Source organism: Aotus nancymaae, unplaced genomic scaffold (assembly GCF_030222135.1).
Source record: "Aotus nancymaae isolate 86718 unplaced genomic scaffold, 86718_ANA_hifiasm-v0.15.2.pri h1tg000016l, whole genome shotgun sequence".
Lineage (NCBI taxonomy): Eukaryota > Metazoa > Chordata > Mammalia > Primates > Aotidae > Aotus > Aotus nancymaae.
The window spans coordinates 84,147,615-84,164,177 of record NW_026988428.1 but is presented as its reverse complement, the minus strand read 5'-3'; the positions used below and the strand labels follow the sequence as shown (position 1 = coordinate 84,164,177).

At 35.1% G+C, this 16,563-nt stretch overlaps 1 protein-coding gene across 10 annotated transcripts in view; it reads right to left on the bottom strand.

Moving 5' to 3' along the window:
* The window catches only part of SLCO1C1 (solute carrier organic anion transporter family member 1C1), a 58,643-nt gene that overhangs the window by 14,879 nt on the left and 27,201 nt on the right, over window positions 1–16,563 (bottom strand). For all 10 annotated transcript variants that reach the window (XR_010343072.1, XR_010343071.1, XR_001106665.2 and 7 more), the window contains 3 exons: window positions 8,141–8,336; window positions 3,005–3,170; window positions 189–373 (listed from right to left, as the gene is read on the bottom strand). Coding sequence is in view for 2 of the 10 variants with exons in the window: in XM_064377774.1 (XP_064233844.1) it covers window positions 189–373; window positions 3,005–3,170; window positions 8,141–8,336 (547 nt within the window). In the remaining 8 variants the exon portion in view is untranslated. The remainder of the gene's footprint in view (window positions 1–188; window positions 374–3,004; window positions 3,171–8,140; window positions 8,337–16,563) is intronic.

Below are 16,563 nucleotides of genomic sequence, written 5' to 3'. Positions count from 1 at the left end.
GTCTATTATGCTGCATTTTTGTATAAATATCAAGTGGGATACATATAGAAGTGAAACAAGGATGTGGGACAAGTTCCTTGAAAAAACTAAGAAGAATCATAATGATTCTACAGAAAAATATATTTAAATCCTTACCTGAGATGATTATGTCTTATATTAAAATTGGAATGGGGAGAATCGGTACTCACCTCAGAAGTAATATGTATCCAGGTATGCCACCTAGGGATAAAGTATAGGATGTGATGACTGAAATTACAAGAAAATACAGAAACATTTGGGGACATCCATTGTCTTTTTGACATCTTCCAACTATGCCTGAGGAATTTCCGGATTTAGAAGCCGCAGTTCCCACACAAGTGCAGTTATAAAATATCTGTAACACGATAGGAAAAAGTCCAGTTATTGCAGTGACATTTAAATAAAATGAAGATAGTTATTTAAAAAAATTTACAGTATAGTAGCCATGCATTATATAAACAATGAGGAAGTATTCTTTTATTTTTCCATATTAGAGTGTATTGAACAAAGCAAAATCTATACAGAAACAGCATTTCATTATCTAAATAGCAGATGGTCAGTCTACAAAGTATTAATCCTATACAACAATCTCCCAGCAAATCCTACCTAATCTAACCATATCTTACCTCCTTCACGACCAAGTTTCAATTCTAAGTAACCATTATTTCTTGCCTAGATTGTTACAATGCTCCCTTTATTCTTAACTTGATTTTGCTCTTACCTAACTAGAATCTGTTTTCCATCCAGTAAGCAAAGTGGACCTTTAAGCATGACAGTCAGATCACATCACTACCCTCAACCTGCCAATGGTTTCTCATTATACTTGCATGAAACCCCACATCCTTATAACGGTTTACACTTTTTCCATCATGATGCCACTCTAATCTCACCATTCAGTGATCTTCCCTCTCTCCTTTTGTGTCAGCCACACACAGGACCCTTGAAAAGGCCACTTTGCCCTTTCCAACCCCCCTCTCAAACCTGGCAAGTTTATCCATGTCTCATGACCTTGCTATTTTCTCTACTGGGCAGCTCTTCTTCTAGGTAATTATACAGCTGGCATCCATACTTAAGGTGTCTGTTCAGAGATTTTATTAGAGACCTTTCACAACTACCCATTAAAAAAAAAATACTTCCATCTCTTCATCCTTTTATTCTAATTCATGTCTTTTTCACAGTGCTTACTACCTGTCAGGATATCATATATTTACTTATTTTTAAAACATACTTTCCCAACCAAATGTAACCTCCGTGAAAGAAGAAACTGCTTGCTTTACTATCATTATGCAACCAGGGAATAGAAGAGGCTCTCATTTTAGGCATTTGATAAAACTTAGTTAAGTAAATGGGCAAAATTGAGGATATAACAGAATTTATGGTGGCTATAAGAAAAAAATAATTCTGGTGCATAAAACTCAACTAAATTTTGACTGAAGAGAGACAGTTTGTATAAACCCTTGATAGTTTATTTCTGTAAATTTTATTTATTAATGCATTTATACAATGCTTTTTTTAATCACAGAAGTGTCTGTGAGTTTTTAGACAGTAAATAAAGCTGGCATTTCCTTTTCTAGAAAAAGTAGTAATATAGGTTTTTGCAATGTCAAATTGAAATCTTTGATTCTTAATTCTGGCTGCTCACTAGACAAATGAGTTAAGCAAAGTCCTTTGTATCTAAGTGCCTCAGTTCTCACATAAGGAAAACACTGAAAATAATACAAATTATTTCAGGACCATGAGGTTTAAATGCAAGTTTGTTTTTAGAACACCAATCTTTAGCCCTTCCTTATAATGTCTTTTGTAAATGGTAGCTCTCATTAAGAAAAACCTTCATGCAGCTGTGGGCAAAAATAACAGTAGCTGAAAGAAAAATAACAAAGGAGGAAAGCAAAGAAAAGAAGAAAAGAGAAGCTTGGTGAAAACGTATTTCAGATGAGTAGGCAGTGTTATTCATTGTTGCTAGAAACCAATCCTTTCTGCTCTAAGTCAAAATAATAAAACAATGAACAGAGTCAATCAACAAACATAATTGTATATCTGTGGATATACAGCCTAAGCATTCATATGCAATTAATAAGCATATGTAAATAAATGAAATGTATGAGTGGTTTAATTATCTGCCTTGCAGAATTGTCAATTAAAGGTAAATTTCATCAGTCACAAATAGAAAGCAGTCTCAAAGAGCAAACAGTAAGAGTCTGTTCTCCCTGTCTGCTCTCTGCCATGTGAGGATAGAAGGTGAAGATGGCCATCTGCAAACTAGATAGCAGGTCCTCACCAGGCACCGGATCTGCTGGCACCTTGATCTTGGACTTCCCAGCCTCCAGAACTATGAGAAGTAAATGTTTGTTTTTTAAGCCACCCATTCTATGGTATATTCATTATAGCAGCCTGGACTGACTAAAACAGCTTTTTACCTATATTTCCAACCTCATCTCCCTCTTCCACCCTACAGAAACCCTCCATTCCAGCCCATCTGCTCTTTTATTATTATACAAATTGACTGGATTTTCCAAGCAAAGTTGTCCTAGAACCATCAACCTCCTTATAATCAGGTCTCTGACCCCAAGGTCTAGAATCTCTGGATCTAAACCTCCTAATACTGACTTCTATTTGTCCATCTCCTAAAACCTCAAATGACCACTGGTCTTGGAGTCAGAAGACATGGATCTGAAAGTATATCTTATTATATGATCACATGATAGACATTCCCATTCAGGGCTAACACTTCTTATAAGCAAAAGGAGAGAAACTGACTATGTAATTACAAAAGCTCTTCCACCCTATTTCATGACTCTAATTCTCACTCTAATTTTTTCAGCAACTCAGGTACCACTAGGAATGGTTATAACATTTTCTTTTTCTACACAAAAAAGGGTAAGAAGCAAGCCTCCTACTAGTAGTGCTCTGCTGTGAGCCCCCATGGAGTTGTGTTATTTATATTGTAACAAGACCATGGCTATATACTTTAGAGGCGATTTCTTACAATATTTTTTCCACTCCTGTTGGAGCTTTGACAACCAGCAAGACAAGCTGATACATATGTGATTCCATTTTCACCACACATGGGTTCCCATTTTGTCTCTGAACATTTGCATCTTGAGTTGCAATCTGAAAAGAGAGCTCGTTCATGATAAGAGACAGGTTTGGTTCTGAAAAGAAATATAACAGTATAAAATATTACCTCTTAGCAGGTAGCACCTGAATATTTTCAAACACCAATGTTCTTGAGTGATATAAATGATACTACCAAAAAAATTTGCCTTTTAGAAACACAGTTGTCATCAGAAATGCCAGCTTCTGGTCATGAAATGTGAGTTTACTAATTACAGCTTTATCTTGAAAGTTTTTTTTTTTTTTTTTTTATTGCATTTTAGGTTTTGGGGTACATGTGAATAACATGCAAGGTTGTTGCACAGGTGCACACGTGGCGGTATGATTTGCTGCCTCCCTCCCCTTCACCTATATCTGGCATTTCTCCCCATGCTATCCCTCCCCAACTCCCCACCCCCCCACTATCCCCCCTCCCCCCCAACAGACCCCCGTGTATAGTGCTCCCCTCCCTGTGTCCATGTGTTCTCCTTGTTCAACACCCGCCTATGAGTGAGAACATGTGGTGTTTGATTTTGTGTTCTTGTGTCAGTTTGCTGAGAATGATGTTTTCCAGGTTCATCCATGTCCCTACGAAGGATGTGAACTCCTCCTTTTTAATGGCTGCATAATATTCCATGGTGTATATGTGCCACATTTTTCCTGTCCAGTCTATCATCGATGGGCATTTGGGCTGGTTCCAGGTCTTTGCTATTGTAAACTGTGCTGCAATGAACATTCGTGTGCATGTGTCCTTATAGTAGAACGATTTATAATCCTTTGGATATATGCCCAGTAATGGGATTGCTGGGTCAAGAGGCTTACAAATTCATATCATGTCCAGTTCTTAGCTTATAGCTTTCAGTAAAGTCTGCTGCCTCTAGGATCCTCTAATATACTTCTCTGCAAAGATGTATAAAAATAGCTAACAAGGTTAGAAAAGTAAACTTTTAGAGCAATTCATGGCATTACTTAAATGCATCACAGGTGGGGTGTGTGTGTGTAAATTTCATTCAGAATTGTTGTCTAAGTATGAGTGGAATGGACGTTGCTAATAGTCCAGTAAAGGATAAGTAGCCAATCAGTAATCATTTAATTCTCTTTCAGGTTTGCAGGAGTTACATGTCCTCTTGTGTATGTCTTACGTTGGCAATAAGTGCATTCCCAGTTCTTTCAACCTTTCTCCCATGTATTCTCTCAGTGTACAGTGCTCTTTCATATCTTATAGGATCCTTTCTTACTCAAATTCTCAAGCAAGTTCAATGACTTACCCACCTATTTGTTCGTAAAATTTTACTGGAAAACTACTAAGTGCTAGCTCTGGGAGAAAAGGAGATAATTACAAATATTAATGAGACAATATTTACCCTCCAAAAATTGGGTTTTTTGAGTTATTTCACAAAATTGTGATTGCATTCTTTCTTTTCCTCTTCATATTATTTTATCCTCTGCCATTCACTTTTATATTTACTCTTCATCTCTCCCAGTATTCTCTCTCCCTCACTTTTTTTCTGTCACCTGAATGGCCTAATCCTTTTGCTTTTATCTTTCTTTACTATTCATATCCCACTACTCTTCTCAAGGGAACTTTTGCAATGGCATGTCATTTCTATCTGCACCATAGGTGCCATTCCTGGGCCCTCTATACTTCATTTTTTCTGCTTCCTATTTTTAAATTTATTTATTTGCTTATTCCTTCTCTCTTACACCCCATTTTGTACAAAGATATTTGAAGAGCTTAAACTAAAAAAATACATTGAAATGTGCAATCAGCAGAGGCAGGAACTGTTTTTTTTACATTTACTCCCATATCTCCAGCACCAGTAATAACTCCTGTCACACAGCAAGCTAAGAAACAAGATTTCTAGTTAAGTTAGTCAATCAAAAAAAAAAAAAAAGAAAATGGTATTATGGTGAAAGAAATTAACCACTTGGGCCTCTGCCTATAAGAAGCATCGTCATTAATTATGGCAACCATAATTTCTTAATGATAGGAATATTCCATCTAGTAGGACTGGTATGATGAATTTTGTCACCTCAAAAGTACAAACAAAAGTCCTTGGGGATGTTTCCAAATAGTGTGAAAGGGTACTGAACTACGCCTTCCGTGATGTCCTATAGGAATGTTTAATCCTGTTCTCTTCCATAAAATTTTAATTGTTAACTCAGACTGTTTGTAGTGTCTAAAAGTATAAAACTGCCTATACAAGTCTAGAATCATTTTAACTCTGGAAACGGTAGGGCTGAGATTATAGAAGGTTGGAGCTTGAGGGAACCTTGGTGTAATCTAGGCCAACCTCTCATTTGGCAGATCAGGGAAGTCAGGCCCCAAGTCGATGGGTAACTTGCTCAAATTCCCACTGCTTGCTAGTGACAAATCTGGAAACAGAACCCTGCCAGGCCTCTTGATTGTGAATTCTCATCTGATATCAGAGTTATTCTTGTTATTGCAGAAGAGAGATTTCTTCCATTATCATATCTAAGGCTTATCTTCAGTTTTCCTATTGAATATCCAGGTCAAGACAGTGTTTGGAATAAAGCAACATGGAAAAACCCATGGAAACTATTTTATATTTTATAAAGAAAATTATTTTGTATTATTGAAAGTAAGTTTAATTTATCATCGGGAGTAGGAATCAATGGCATACATGTTTTCTGAAGGATGTCCTGACAGTAGATTTGTCATTTACAATTTTAATTATAAGAAGAGTTTTAACAAATATGCCAGAATGTTTATACCCAAATGAGATTTTCTTTCAAAATAGTTATGCTGAAAGATGAGAGCTTTTTCTTTAAGGTTAAATCTTTGCACTTGTTAAGAATAGTCTAAAAAATATACAAGGAAATTTCAAAAGAAGAGCCTTAGAATTTTTTTTTTTTATATGGACGGGGTTTCACCATATTGGCCAGGCTAGTTTTGAACTCCTGACCTCAGGTGATCCACCTGCCTTGGCCTCCCAAAGTGCTGGGATTACAGGCATGAGCCACTGTGCCTGGCAAGCCTTAGAATATATTAAACAGCAACAGCATTACTGCAATACAGTCATAGTCTTCTAAGGTGACTGCTTTGAAGAGGCTAGTACTCAGTCAATGAAAATGTTGCCCTGTATTTGTTTAAAATGTTTAATCTTTGGTTATGTAGGGCCACTTTTAATGGAACCTCAAAGTTTGCTTTTGTTGTCTGTTGGTTCTTTGTTTTGTGTTTACTTTGGCTTAGAAATTGTGATGTAGAAAGAATGTTTTACTTTGAGTCATGCCTGTGTTCAAGCCCCAGATCCATGCAGTTGCCTTTAAAGAAGGATAACAGGCCGGGCGCGGTGGCTCAAGCCTGTAATCCCAGCACTTTGGGAGGCCGAGGCGGGTGGATCACGAGGTCGAGAGATCGAGACCATCCTGGTCAACATTGTGAAACCCCGTCTCTATTAATACAAAAAAATTAGCTGGGCACGGTGGCGCGTGCCTGTAATCCCAGCTACTCAGGAGGCTGAGGCAGGAGAATTGCCTGAACCCAGGAGGCGGAGGTTGCGGTGAGCCGAGATCGCGCCATTGCACTCCAGCCTGGGTAACAAGAGCGAGACTCCGTCTAAAAAAAAAAAAAAAAAGAAGGATAACAGAACTAACCTCATAAAGGTGTTTCGAGGATACAAATGAGATCATGAAAGTTAAGGTGTTTTGTATATCACAAACTATAAAGTACTTTACAACTGTCCCTCTACCGTGAGGATCTCTGGGACAATTAAAGATGGCACTGGGCTTCTCTCTCTAGAAGCTTCTTTCATTTCATTGTCACAACTGACATTCTTAATCCACATTGCTCACTTTCACTAAGGCAGCACTATAGTCAGCTGAGTCTAACAATCTGGCTGTGATAACTCCCATTCACCAATTTTCCTGAACATCGTAGATGGCCAAAACTATAACAGGTGCTTATTCAGCAGCAGGTGAAACCAGGTTAATAAAGGTAATGGAAGTTGGAACATAGAGACAAGGCAGATAAGCATGGAAGGAAGAGTAGGGAGGGAGACGGATGGCAGGCTATAAGCAAGAAGCCAAATAACAGGCAGGAAACAGAATATAGTGTCACAAATGTTTGCCTTTGAGTCACAGGCAGAGTTTCTGGTGGCCAGGCAGATACAGTTGGGGAGGACTTCCTGGCACATGATGGAGGCTCAATAATTTTTTAAAAAACAAATAATGCATAGACAGGTGAAATGATGAAGAAAGTTACCTCTGGGAACTCATGTTAAAAGGTAGAGTGATGGGAAAGACTCAGTGGGCAATATAGATCCAACCACGTATTGAGAGAGACTCTGGAAACTAAGCAATGTATTATCACCCACCCCATATAAGATGGCAGGTCTGAGGGCATTACTAAATATTATCCTGACCAATTGCAAGACACCCAGCTAAAGAGAAATTTTATGGGGAGCACCACGTTGAAGGACAGGCATTTCTTTTCAGAAACTTTACATGATTCAAGCACAACAGCAACTATGGAGGACTGCATAGAAGTAACTCCCCTTACTCAGGTGTCCAAAGAAGAAAAATACAGTTGTTTCCATGAATGACACATTTATTTTGTGTTAGGCAAGTAGTATTCACTTTCATATACGTTAACGTGCTTAAACCTAACAGAAACTTAAAAGGCAGTTATTACTTCTGTTTTTAAGATGGGAAAATTGAAGTTGGATTAGTTTAAACCGCCCACACATCACTTCATTAAAAATAGAGACCTGATTGAAGGTTTGTATTTCCACTATCATGTTGTTTTTCTAAATTAATCAGGTTGGTTCTCTAGTGTAAAATATGGGTTTATCAATTTTTTATTTCTCTAAGACATTTAAAATCAAAAAATGACAAATTTTGGTGACAATAACCAATTCTAAGTATTGTCATTTATTCCACAATAATATCCTAAATCTGTTACCATAGTTATGATGTTTAAAAATCAAATTCATTTTTTGCAACTCCACCAATAATTGATTTAATTAAACAAGACAATATTCTCCAATTATTTAATAAGGGAACATACCCTTGGTAGGAAACAGTCAGTCCTGCCACGTCAGAATTTTCACAGCCCAGTGCAAACAGGGAAAGGAATAGGAGGTAACCAAAGACAGATGATCCCAAGTAGAGTTTTGCAGCTCCACACACACTGATTCTGAATTTTTTCATAACTATCCCCCCAGAGAATATTCCAAGGGCCACTGCTGGTATGTTGACGAGCCCTGAGAAACAAGAAAATATATCATTTTGTGAATCTCTAAAAAAATGTCTGAGTGCACTCACACAAACTTTCAAATGTATTATTATTAGAAGACTTTGTCACTTTAAATTATAGAAATATTCACTTTAAATTGTAGAAATATTCAGTCACTATCATCTACTGACATATTCAAAGAATGTATGATGAGTGTCTTGGTTATAGATTAATGGTGATGCAACTACATAGTCTCAGGTTCTGTCTAGCACAATGTCTAGCACAGAGTATTAAATTAATAAATACTAAATGAATCAATAAATATCTCTGGTTATTCTAGTCCAATTCCAGCATTAACAAGTACAATTAGGTAGCAATTAGGTGTCCATTAATGTTCTTTAATGTTCTGTATAAAAAATAATAGGCAAATAGAATACCGACAACTTTTTTTTAAGTCTTGATTTCTATTTTATGCCCCCCACTCCCCATGCATGCAAAATTTGTTCTCACTGAGCCAGCTTCTTAGATTTGAGTGTGGTATCCTTCCTAATAAAAACAGTAACCACCTATATTTACTTGCTTATAATGTACCAGCCACTGAGCTAGCATTTGATATATTAATATTATCACACTTGCTTTTCACTACAACCTTAAGAGTAGGCATATTGTTAGCCTCACTTCAGAGAGCTATTTGTTTGCAGTCACAGTTAGTAAGTGGGCAACCAGATTTAAATGCAGAGAGACTGATGTCAAGCCTCATGCTTTCAATCACTGCTATGTGGCCTCTCCGTCAGGGGTTTGGGAAATAGTATCCTTGATAAATAGATGTACATTATCTTTTTAGATAGCTGTGCAACCTCACTAGGAATCTAATAAGTGTGAGCTGTAAACTGCACTAGGAAGAGGTTCAACTTAGTGGTTGAGAGCTTGGACTCTGGAGACCCAGCTGCCTGAATTTAAATCTCAGTTCCACCACTGAGTAGTTGTGCAATTGCAGGTAATTCTTTGAATGTGTCTAAACTTGTCTCCTCATCTATAATATGGAACTAATAAAGCATTGTTGAGGGAACTAAATTCCATTATTTATGAAGAGTTATCAGCACAATGTTTAGCACAAAAATATCATGCAATTAATTGCTATCCATTTTATTTACAAAGATGAAAATACTGGAGGTGGGGTGGGGAGTGAAACCCTTGTATTGTAAAAGGCTTGGGAAAAGAGGCACTTTGGTGCTGTTTGTTGGATTGTAAATGGTGTAACTCTAGAGAAGAACAATCTGGCACTCAAAAATAAATAACTTCTCTGCTAATTAGAATTTATTTCTCATATTGTCTACCTATCAATTATTGATGTCCATGTTTTCTTGAGGTTTTGAGATAATACATCTCTTTCAAATAATAAAAAAGCTGAAGTTTGCATGACCTCTACTAGTCAACAGATAAGGTTCAAAGACAAAATCAGCATTGCTGTGGTAAAAAAAAAAATCTCAAGTACACATGTCTGACTCACAACCTACTATGAAATTGTAATATAAAAATGAAAACACTGACATCTAGTGATAATGACATGCAAATTTTCTTCTTTCCTTTCCTTTTTTTTTTGTTCTTTTAAGTTTATATATTTAGTTTCTTAACAAAGCATCATAGATTCGCAAAAAAAGTCAACATACAGTGGTCTTTGGCTTGCTATTACATTATTAAAAAAATAATTTCTAACATGTATAGATGATCAAAAAAGAACATTTTATTTCCTCTCTTTTTATATAATCATAGGTTGTATAAGTTAACATTAAAATTATCATATTAGAAATCAGCCTACCTTAAAAGGGGCATGATCATGAAATTAGTGAAGTGGAAGAAAGAAGAAATGCTAAATTTTGCTTTCCAGCTAAACTGTGGTTCCGGGGTATGGCAAGCAACAGAGATGAAAATCTGGAATCTTGAACAGCCAAAAATCAACTAAGAGGCACATGATTACTGTTTTAAAAACAATGAATATATCATAGAAAATATATCAACAAACCCAGTTATTCATGGCCCAGGTTAATTAATACTAATATTTTCTCCTAATTTTTCTGATTTTTAAAGATGGGGAAGTAGATAAAATTAGGTCTTCCTTTGTTTCAGGTTTCATCTTCCTTCTCCCAAAGTAAGTGCTGCTATGAGTTTGATACATATCCTTTAAGTGCCTACTTTTACACACACACAAACATATATGCAATAAATATATATAACATAGTACCTGATTATGAATGCCTTCCACAGAGCCAAAGCTGACACAAACAGCAGAGTCCTACATTTTCTCTCTCAATTCCATCCCCAAAATTGGTTTCTGAAAAAAGTATCTTCTGAAAACCAATCTCTGAACTGAAAACTTCAGAGCATGTCTCTAGCCTTTTATTTTATTTTGTAAAGTACCAGTTGAACCTGGGATGTAAGGAGTCATAACACAAGGTGTAGCCTTGTCTGTAGCTATGTTCTGTGTTGAATTCCATTGAACTTACCCACTCCCAGCAGCCTAGAATAGCCTGAAAATTGAAATGGAATTACCCTAGAAACATCTGTACACTTAGTATAAATTGTGAACAGTCAGGAATATCCTTTCCTGATTTACCTCTTTTTGGATGCTGGTATTTTCTTGAAACTTTCAGAAAGTTTCATGTATTCTCTTGACTCGAGATCATTCTACATGAGATATTTGTTTTGTCTGATGAAAACCTCTACTCTCTTTTCCACACTTTGATCTTTTAATACTTTCTTATCCTTTTCCCTTGATTTAGGTATCATCATCTTCTGCTAGAGAATTCTTCCTAATTCCAAGATTAGGTTTGTTCTTCCAGAGTACTCTGAGTTTCCCCTAAGTAGAGTTCCTTCTCACAGGTTCCACCAGCCATATGGGGCTTCCAGGGGACACATTTGGCACCAGGGCTCACAACTTGGTCATCAGAACCCCATTTTCTCGCTCATCAGAAGTTCCTTGTGCAGGGGCCCATAGGCAGCAGCCTTGATGCTTTAACAATTACCTGCTAGCCTTTCCAGTTCATATCCCTCACCATCCAAAGGTGTTCACCATTGAATCCCATGTTCCTTCAACAGTTTCCAATAAAATGTGCTAAATGAATAAATCTTAGTGTATTAATTTATGGCACTTCTCCTGGATATCTTACTCTCCTATTTCAAGATAACTATATTATAACACGATTCCAAACAAGATTAGTACATTTCAAATATACTGTTGGCTTGGTTCTCCCTTTCAAATTTCACAGGATTTATTAAGTTGTCCGTGGTGGGCCACGTTGATAACAAATTTCCTTTACATCATATGAGATGTGCATCTTCCCTCCCAGGCTTGTCTTTCATTTTAGGTATTTTAAAATCATTTAGTGAGATGGAAATTACACTTTGATTTATTCCTTACCCACACAATAAAATGTGCTAATCTAAAATTTTTTACCATCTAAGTATTCCAAATGGAAATATTAATTTACGCTAGTATCTAAAATTTATTTCAACTTATTTTCTGTCTTTTCTTTTGAATTCAACATGCATGTTTACCCAAATATCAGAAAAACTTAGATATATTTAAGTGCTAATTTATTATTATGTTTTTATTATATTTTATTATATAATTATTATTGTTTTAGCGGTTAAAGCTCTTATTCCTTGATACAGATGTAAAAAGGAGTTATGAGAGATGTGTAAAATGTTTGACATGGTCAGCACAATTAGAACACTGTAGAAGCTTTGATTTCCCTACCGATGCCTTGGGTTGAAATAGTTATAATAATAATAATAATAATAGTACTTGAAGATGTTTTAGAATTTCTCTCCTAGTAAAGTTCATGTTATATCCTGAACCTTCACAAAAACAAAATTAATAATAATGTTTTTTATAAGCAACTTTCCTCTAAATAATTCTCCAATATTTTTCTTACTTGTCTGTGTAACACCTCCAAAAATTGAGAATGATAATCTTATAAATGATAGTTGATATATCTTGTCTATAAAAAGCATTCTAAGAAATTAAGCAAAAATAATGAAATTATTACAATCTCTGTATTGAGAAGGAAAAGATAAAAGTAATTTGTATGTAACTTAATATTGATAGGAGAAGCTTAAATTGAAATAAAACCACATATCTACAACCATCTTATCTTCAACAAAGCTGATAAAAACAAAAATGGAAAAAGGCTCCCTATTCAATAAATGCCACTGGAATAAATAGCTAGTCATATACAGAAGAATGAAACTAGACCCCTTGTTATTATCATATACAAAAATTAACATGGATTAAAGACTTACGGATTTAAACTATATAAATCCTGAAGAAAGCCTAGGAAATACCCCTATTAATATCAGACTTGGCAAAGAATTTATGTCTATGTACTCAAAGCAACTGCAACAAAAACAAAAATTGGTAAGTGGGACCTAATTGACCTAAAGAGCTTCTGCACAGCAAGAGACACCATCAAAGAAGTAAACAGAAATTCTACAGAATGGGAGAAAATATTCACAGACTATGCATTTGACGAAGATCTAATATCCAGCATCTATAAAGAACTTAAGCAAAATAACAAGGAAATAATGTATAACCCCATTAAAAAGTGAACAATGGACATATACAGACACTTCACAAAACACGTAAGCAGTCAACAAAGATATGAAGAAATGCTCTTCATAAATAATCACAGAAATGCAATTAAAAACCACAATGAGGCCGGGGGCGGTGGCTCACACCTGTAATCCCAGGACTTTGGGAGGCCAAGGCAGGCGGATCATGAGGTCAGGAGTCCAAGACCAATCTGGCCAACATGGTGAAACCCCAACTCTACTAAAAATACAAAGATTAGCTGGGCATGGTGGCAGGCACCTGTAATCCCAGTTATTCAGGAGGCTGAGGCAGGAGAATTGCTTGAACCCAGGAGGTGGAGGTTGCTGTGAGCCAGGATCATGCCACTGCACTCCAGCCTGGACAACGACAGCAAAACTTTGTCTCAAAAAAAAAAAAATTAAAAAAAATGAGAAACTATCTCACACTAGTCAATGGCTTTTGTTAAAAGGTCAAAAAATTACAGACGTTGGTGAGGCTGTGAAGAAAAGGGGATGCTTATACACTGATGGTGGGAATGTAAATCAGTCCAGCTATTGTGGAGAGCAGTTTGGATATTTCTCGAAGAACTAAGAGTTAAACTACCATTTGACCTAGCGATCCCATCAGTGGGTATATACCCAAAAGAAAATAAATCATTCTATCAAAAGGACACATGCGACCAGGTGCAGTGGCTCACACCTGTAATCCAGGCACTTTGGGAGGCCAAGCAAGGTGGATCACAAGATCAGGAGTTCGAGACCAGCTTGGGTAACATGGTGAAACCATGTCTCTACTAAAATACAAAAAATTAGCTGGGAATGGTGGTGGATGCCTGTAATTCTAACTACTTGGGAGGCTGAGGTGGGAGAACTGCTTGAACCTAGGAGGCAGAGGTCACAGCTGAGATTGTGCCACTGCACTCCAGTCTGGGTAAAAGAGGGAGATTCCTTCTCCAAAAAAAAAAGACGCATACACCCATGTGTTCATCACAGCACTATTCATGATAGCAAAAACATGGAATCTGGCACCCATCAACAGTGGATTGGATAAAGAAAATGTAGTACATATATACCATGGAATATTATGCAGCCATAGAAAGAATGAAATCATGCCCTTTGCACAAATGCAGATGGAGCTGGAGGCCATGACCCTAAGTGAACTAACTCAGAAACAGAAAACCAAATACTGTGTGTTCTCACATATCTGTGGGAGCTAAATATTGGGTACACATGGACATAAAGTTGGGAACAATAGACACTGGGAACTACTAGAGAGGGAAAGGAAGGAGAGGAGAAAGATTAGAAAGTTATCCATTGGGTGCTATGCTATCTGGGTGCTGGATTCAGTCATACTCCAAACTTCAACATTATGCAATATATCATTGTAACAAACCTGCCCTGCACACATACACACTATTCCCAAATAAAAGATGAAAAATAAAAATAAATGAAAGACAAAATAAAAATAAAAATCTAGCTGTCTATCCACACATTTCATTAAAATTCTTTTTAAAATTCTACAAACTTTATAAAGCAAAATCATTTCACAGTATGCTTCCTAGTTCTTGAATTTAAATTTTATTGTCATTTATTTTCCCTTAATTATTTTCTGCAAAGTTAAGGTAATTAACATGAGAAAAATGCTATCTCTAAACTCTAGAAGGAATGTGGCTAACATTTAAAAACACGTACAGCAAGACTAAGTTGTCGTAACTGTTGGCCCTTGAAAATGTTGGTGAATTTCTGTTTACTCTCCCATCCACGGCATGTCAAATGCTGTCTCTCAGAGCGGAAAGGAAATATGCCTTCTTTGTGTCTATCTCATATTTTATTGCAGGAAGATCATTATCCCACAACACAAGTTAAAATAAATGAAGAAAAAAAGAGAAAGTTTGAATAGAAGAAGAAAAGAGAGAAAATAATATTTATTGAATGACGATATATGCATTTACTATGCATTTTGTCTGCATTCTTTCATTTTTATTTCAACCTAGTGATATATTTATTTTCACCACTGTACAAATAATCAAAATAAGGGTTGGGGAAATTGAATAATTTGCCCACTTACCCTTAGTTGTCTGCACCCCATACTTACTAATGTGAAACCAAGATGATCTCAGGAACAATCCTAGCTATAATGATGTGAAATTGTTAGATAGTATTAGTTATCTCTCACAAAAGTATTTAAATTATCTGTAGACCATGAGATGTCAGAAACTTTGAAAAACTGAGTTTTAGGTAAATGCAAATTAAACCACCATGAAATACCACAACCACACCCCATAAGAATGGCTACAGTGAAAAGAATTGACAAGTCCAAGTGTTGACAAGGATATGAGGCAACTAGAATGCTCTTACATTTCTAATAGGAGTATGAATTTGCACAACTTCCTTGTGTTTTGGCAATAACTACTCTACTTAAACACATATTCTCCCTATGACTTAGCAATTGCACTCCAGAGTATAGCCATGAAAAATGAGTAAAGTGGCCCACCAATGTACATGTGGAATGTTGTTTTCTGCTTTTGACTATCATAAAAAATTATAATGTTATTTATAATAGCACTATTATTGTATAGTATATATAATATGCTATATATAATACCATAATTACTATATTATAATAGTACTATGTATATTATACTATATCATACATACTATATAAAATATTATAAATTTTAATATAGCATATAATACTATAATGTGCTGTAATATGCTATAATATAGATAATATATAAACAAGTATTAAAATATATAATCTCATTTGTGTTGTTTACTGCCTTTAACTATTATAATTAGTTAAAATACCATTATAAATAATTATAATAAATATTTTATATATTATATAATGTATATATCATGTAATTATATTTATGTTATATAATTTATTTATTATATATAATACTATATATAATTATAATATATATAATTTATTGTATATTATATAATACATACAATGTATAATTTATTACTATATAATATGTAATATATATCATATTCATATTAATATATTATATATTTTAAAAATATATTTTATAATATAGTATAATAATTATAGACATTATATATTATAATTTAATAATAGTATAATACTATTATAAATAATTGTATTTATAATTATTTTTATATATAGAAAATTGTATATTATTTATATTATGTATTATATATTATAGTATTATAAATATATTAGTTAAAAGCAGAAAACAACACAAATGTCCATCAACAATAAAATAAGTTGTGATATATTTATGTAATAGGATATTACATAGCATGAAAAAGAACACCACATAAATAATTTCTTATTTATGTAATAGGATATTACATAGCATGAAAAAGAATATTTCACAACATGAAATAACCTCATAGATTTCACTTCAGTTGAGATAAGCTAGACACAAAAGAGTATATAATATACTATTTAATGTATATGAAGTTCAAAAACAGGCAGGACTGATCTATGATTATATAGTTTAGGACAGTTATTAGCTTTGGGGAAAAGTATTGACTGATAGGAGATTTAAGCGCGCTTTCTGGGGAACTAAAACACTGTATGTTCTCAATGATGGATGTGACACACACACACACACACACACACACACATATCAAAATGTATCCATCTGAACTGTTTAAGGTCTGTAGACTTAACTGTGGATAAGTTATATCTC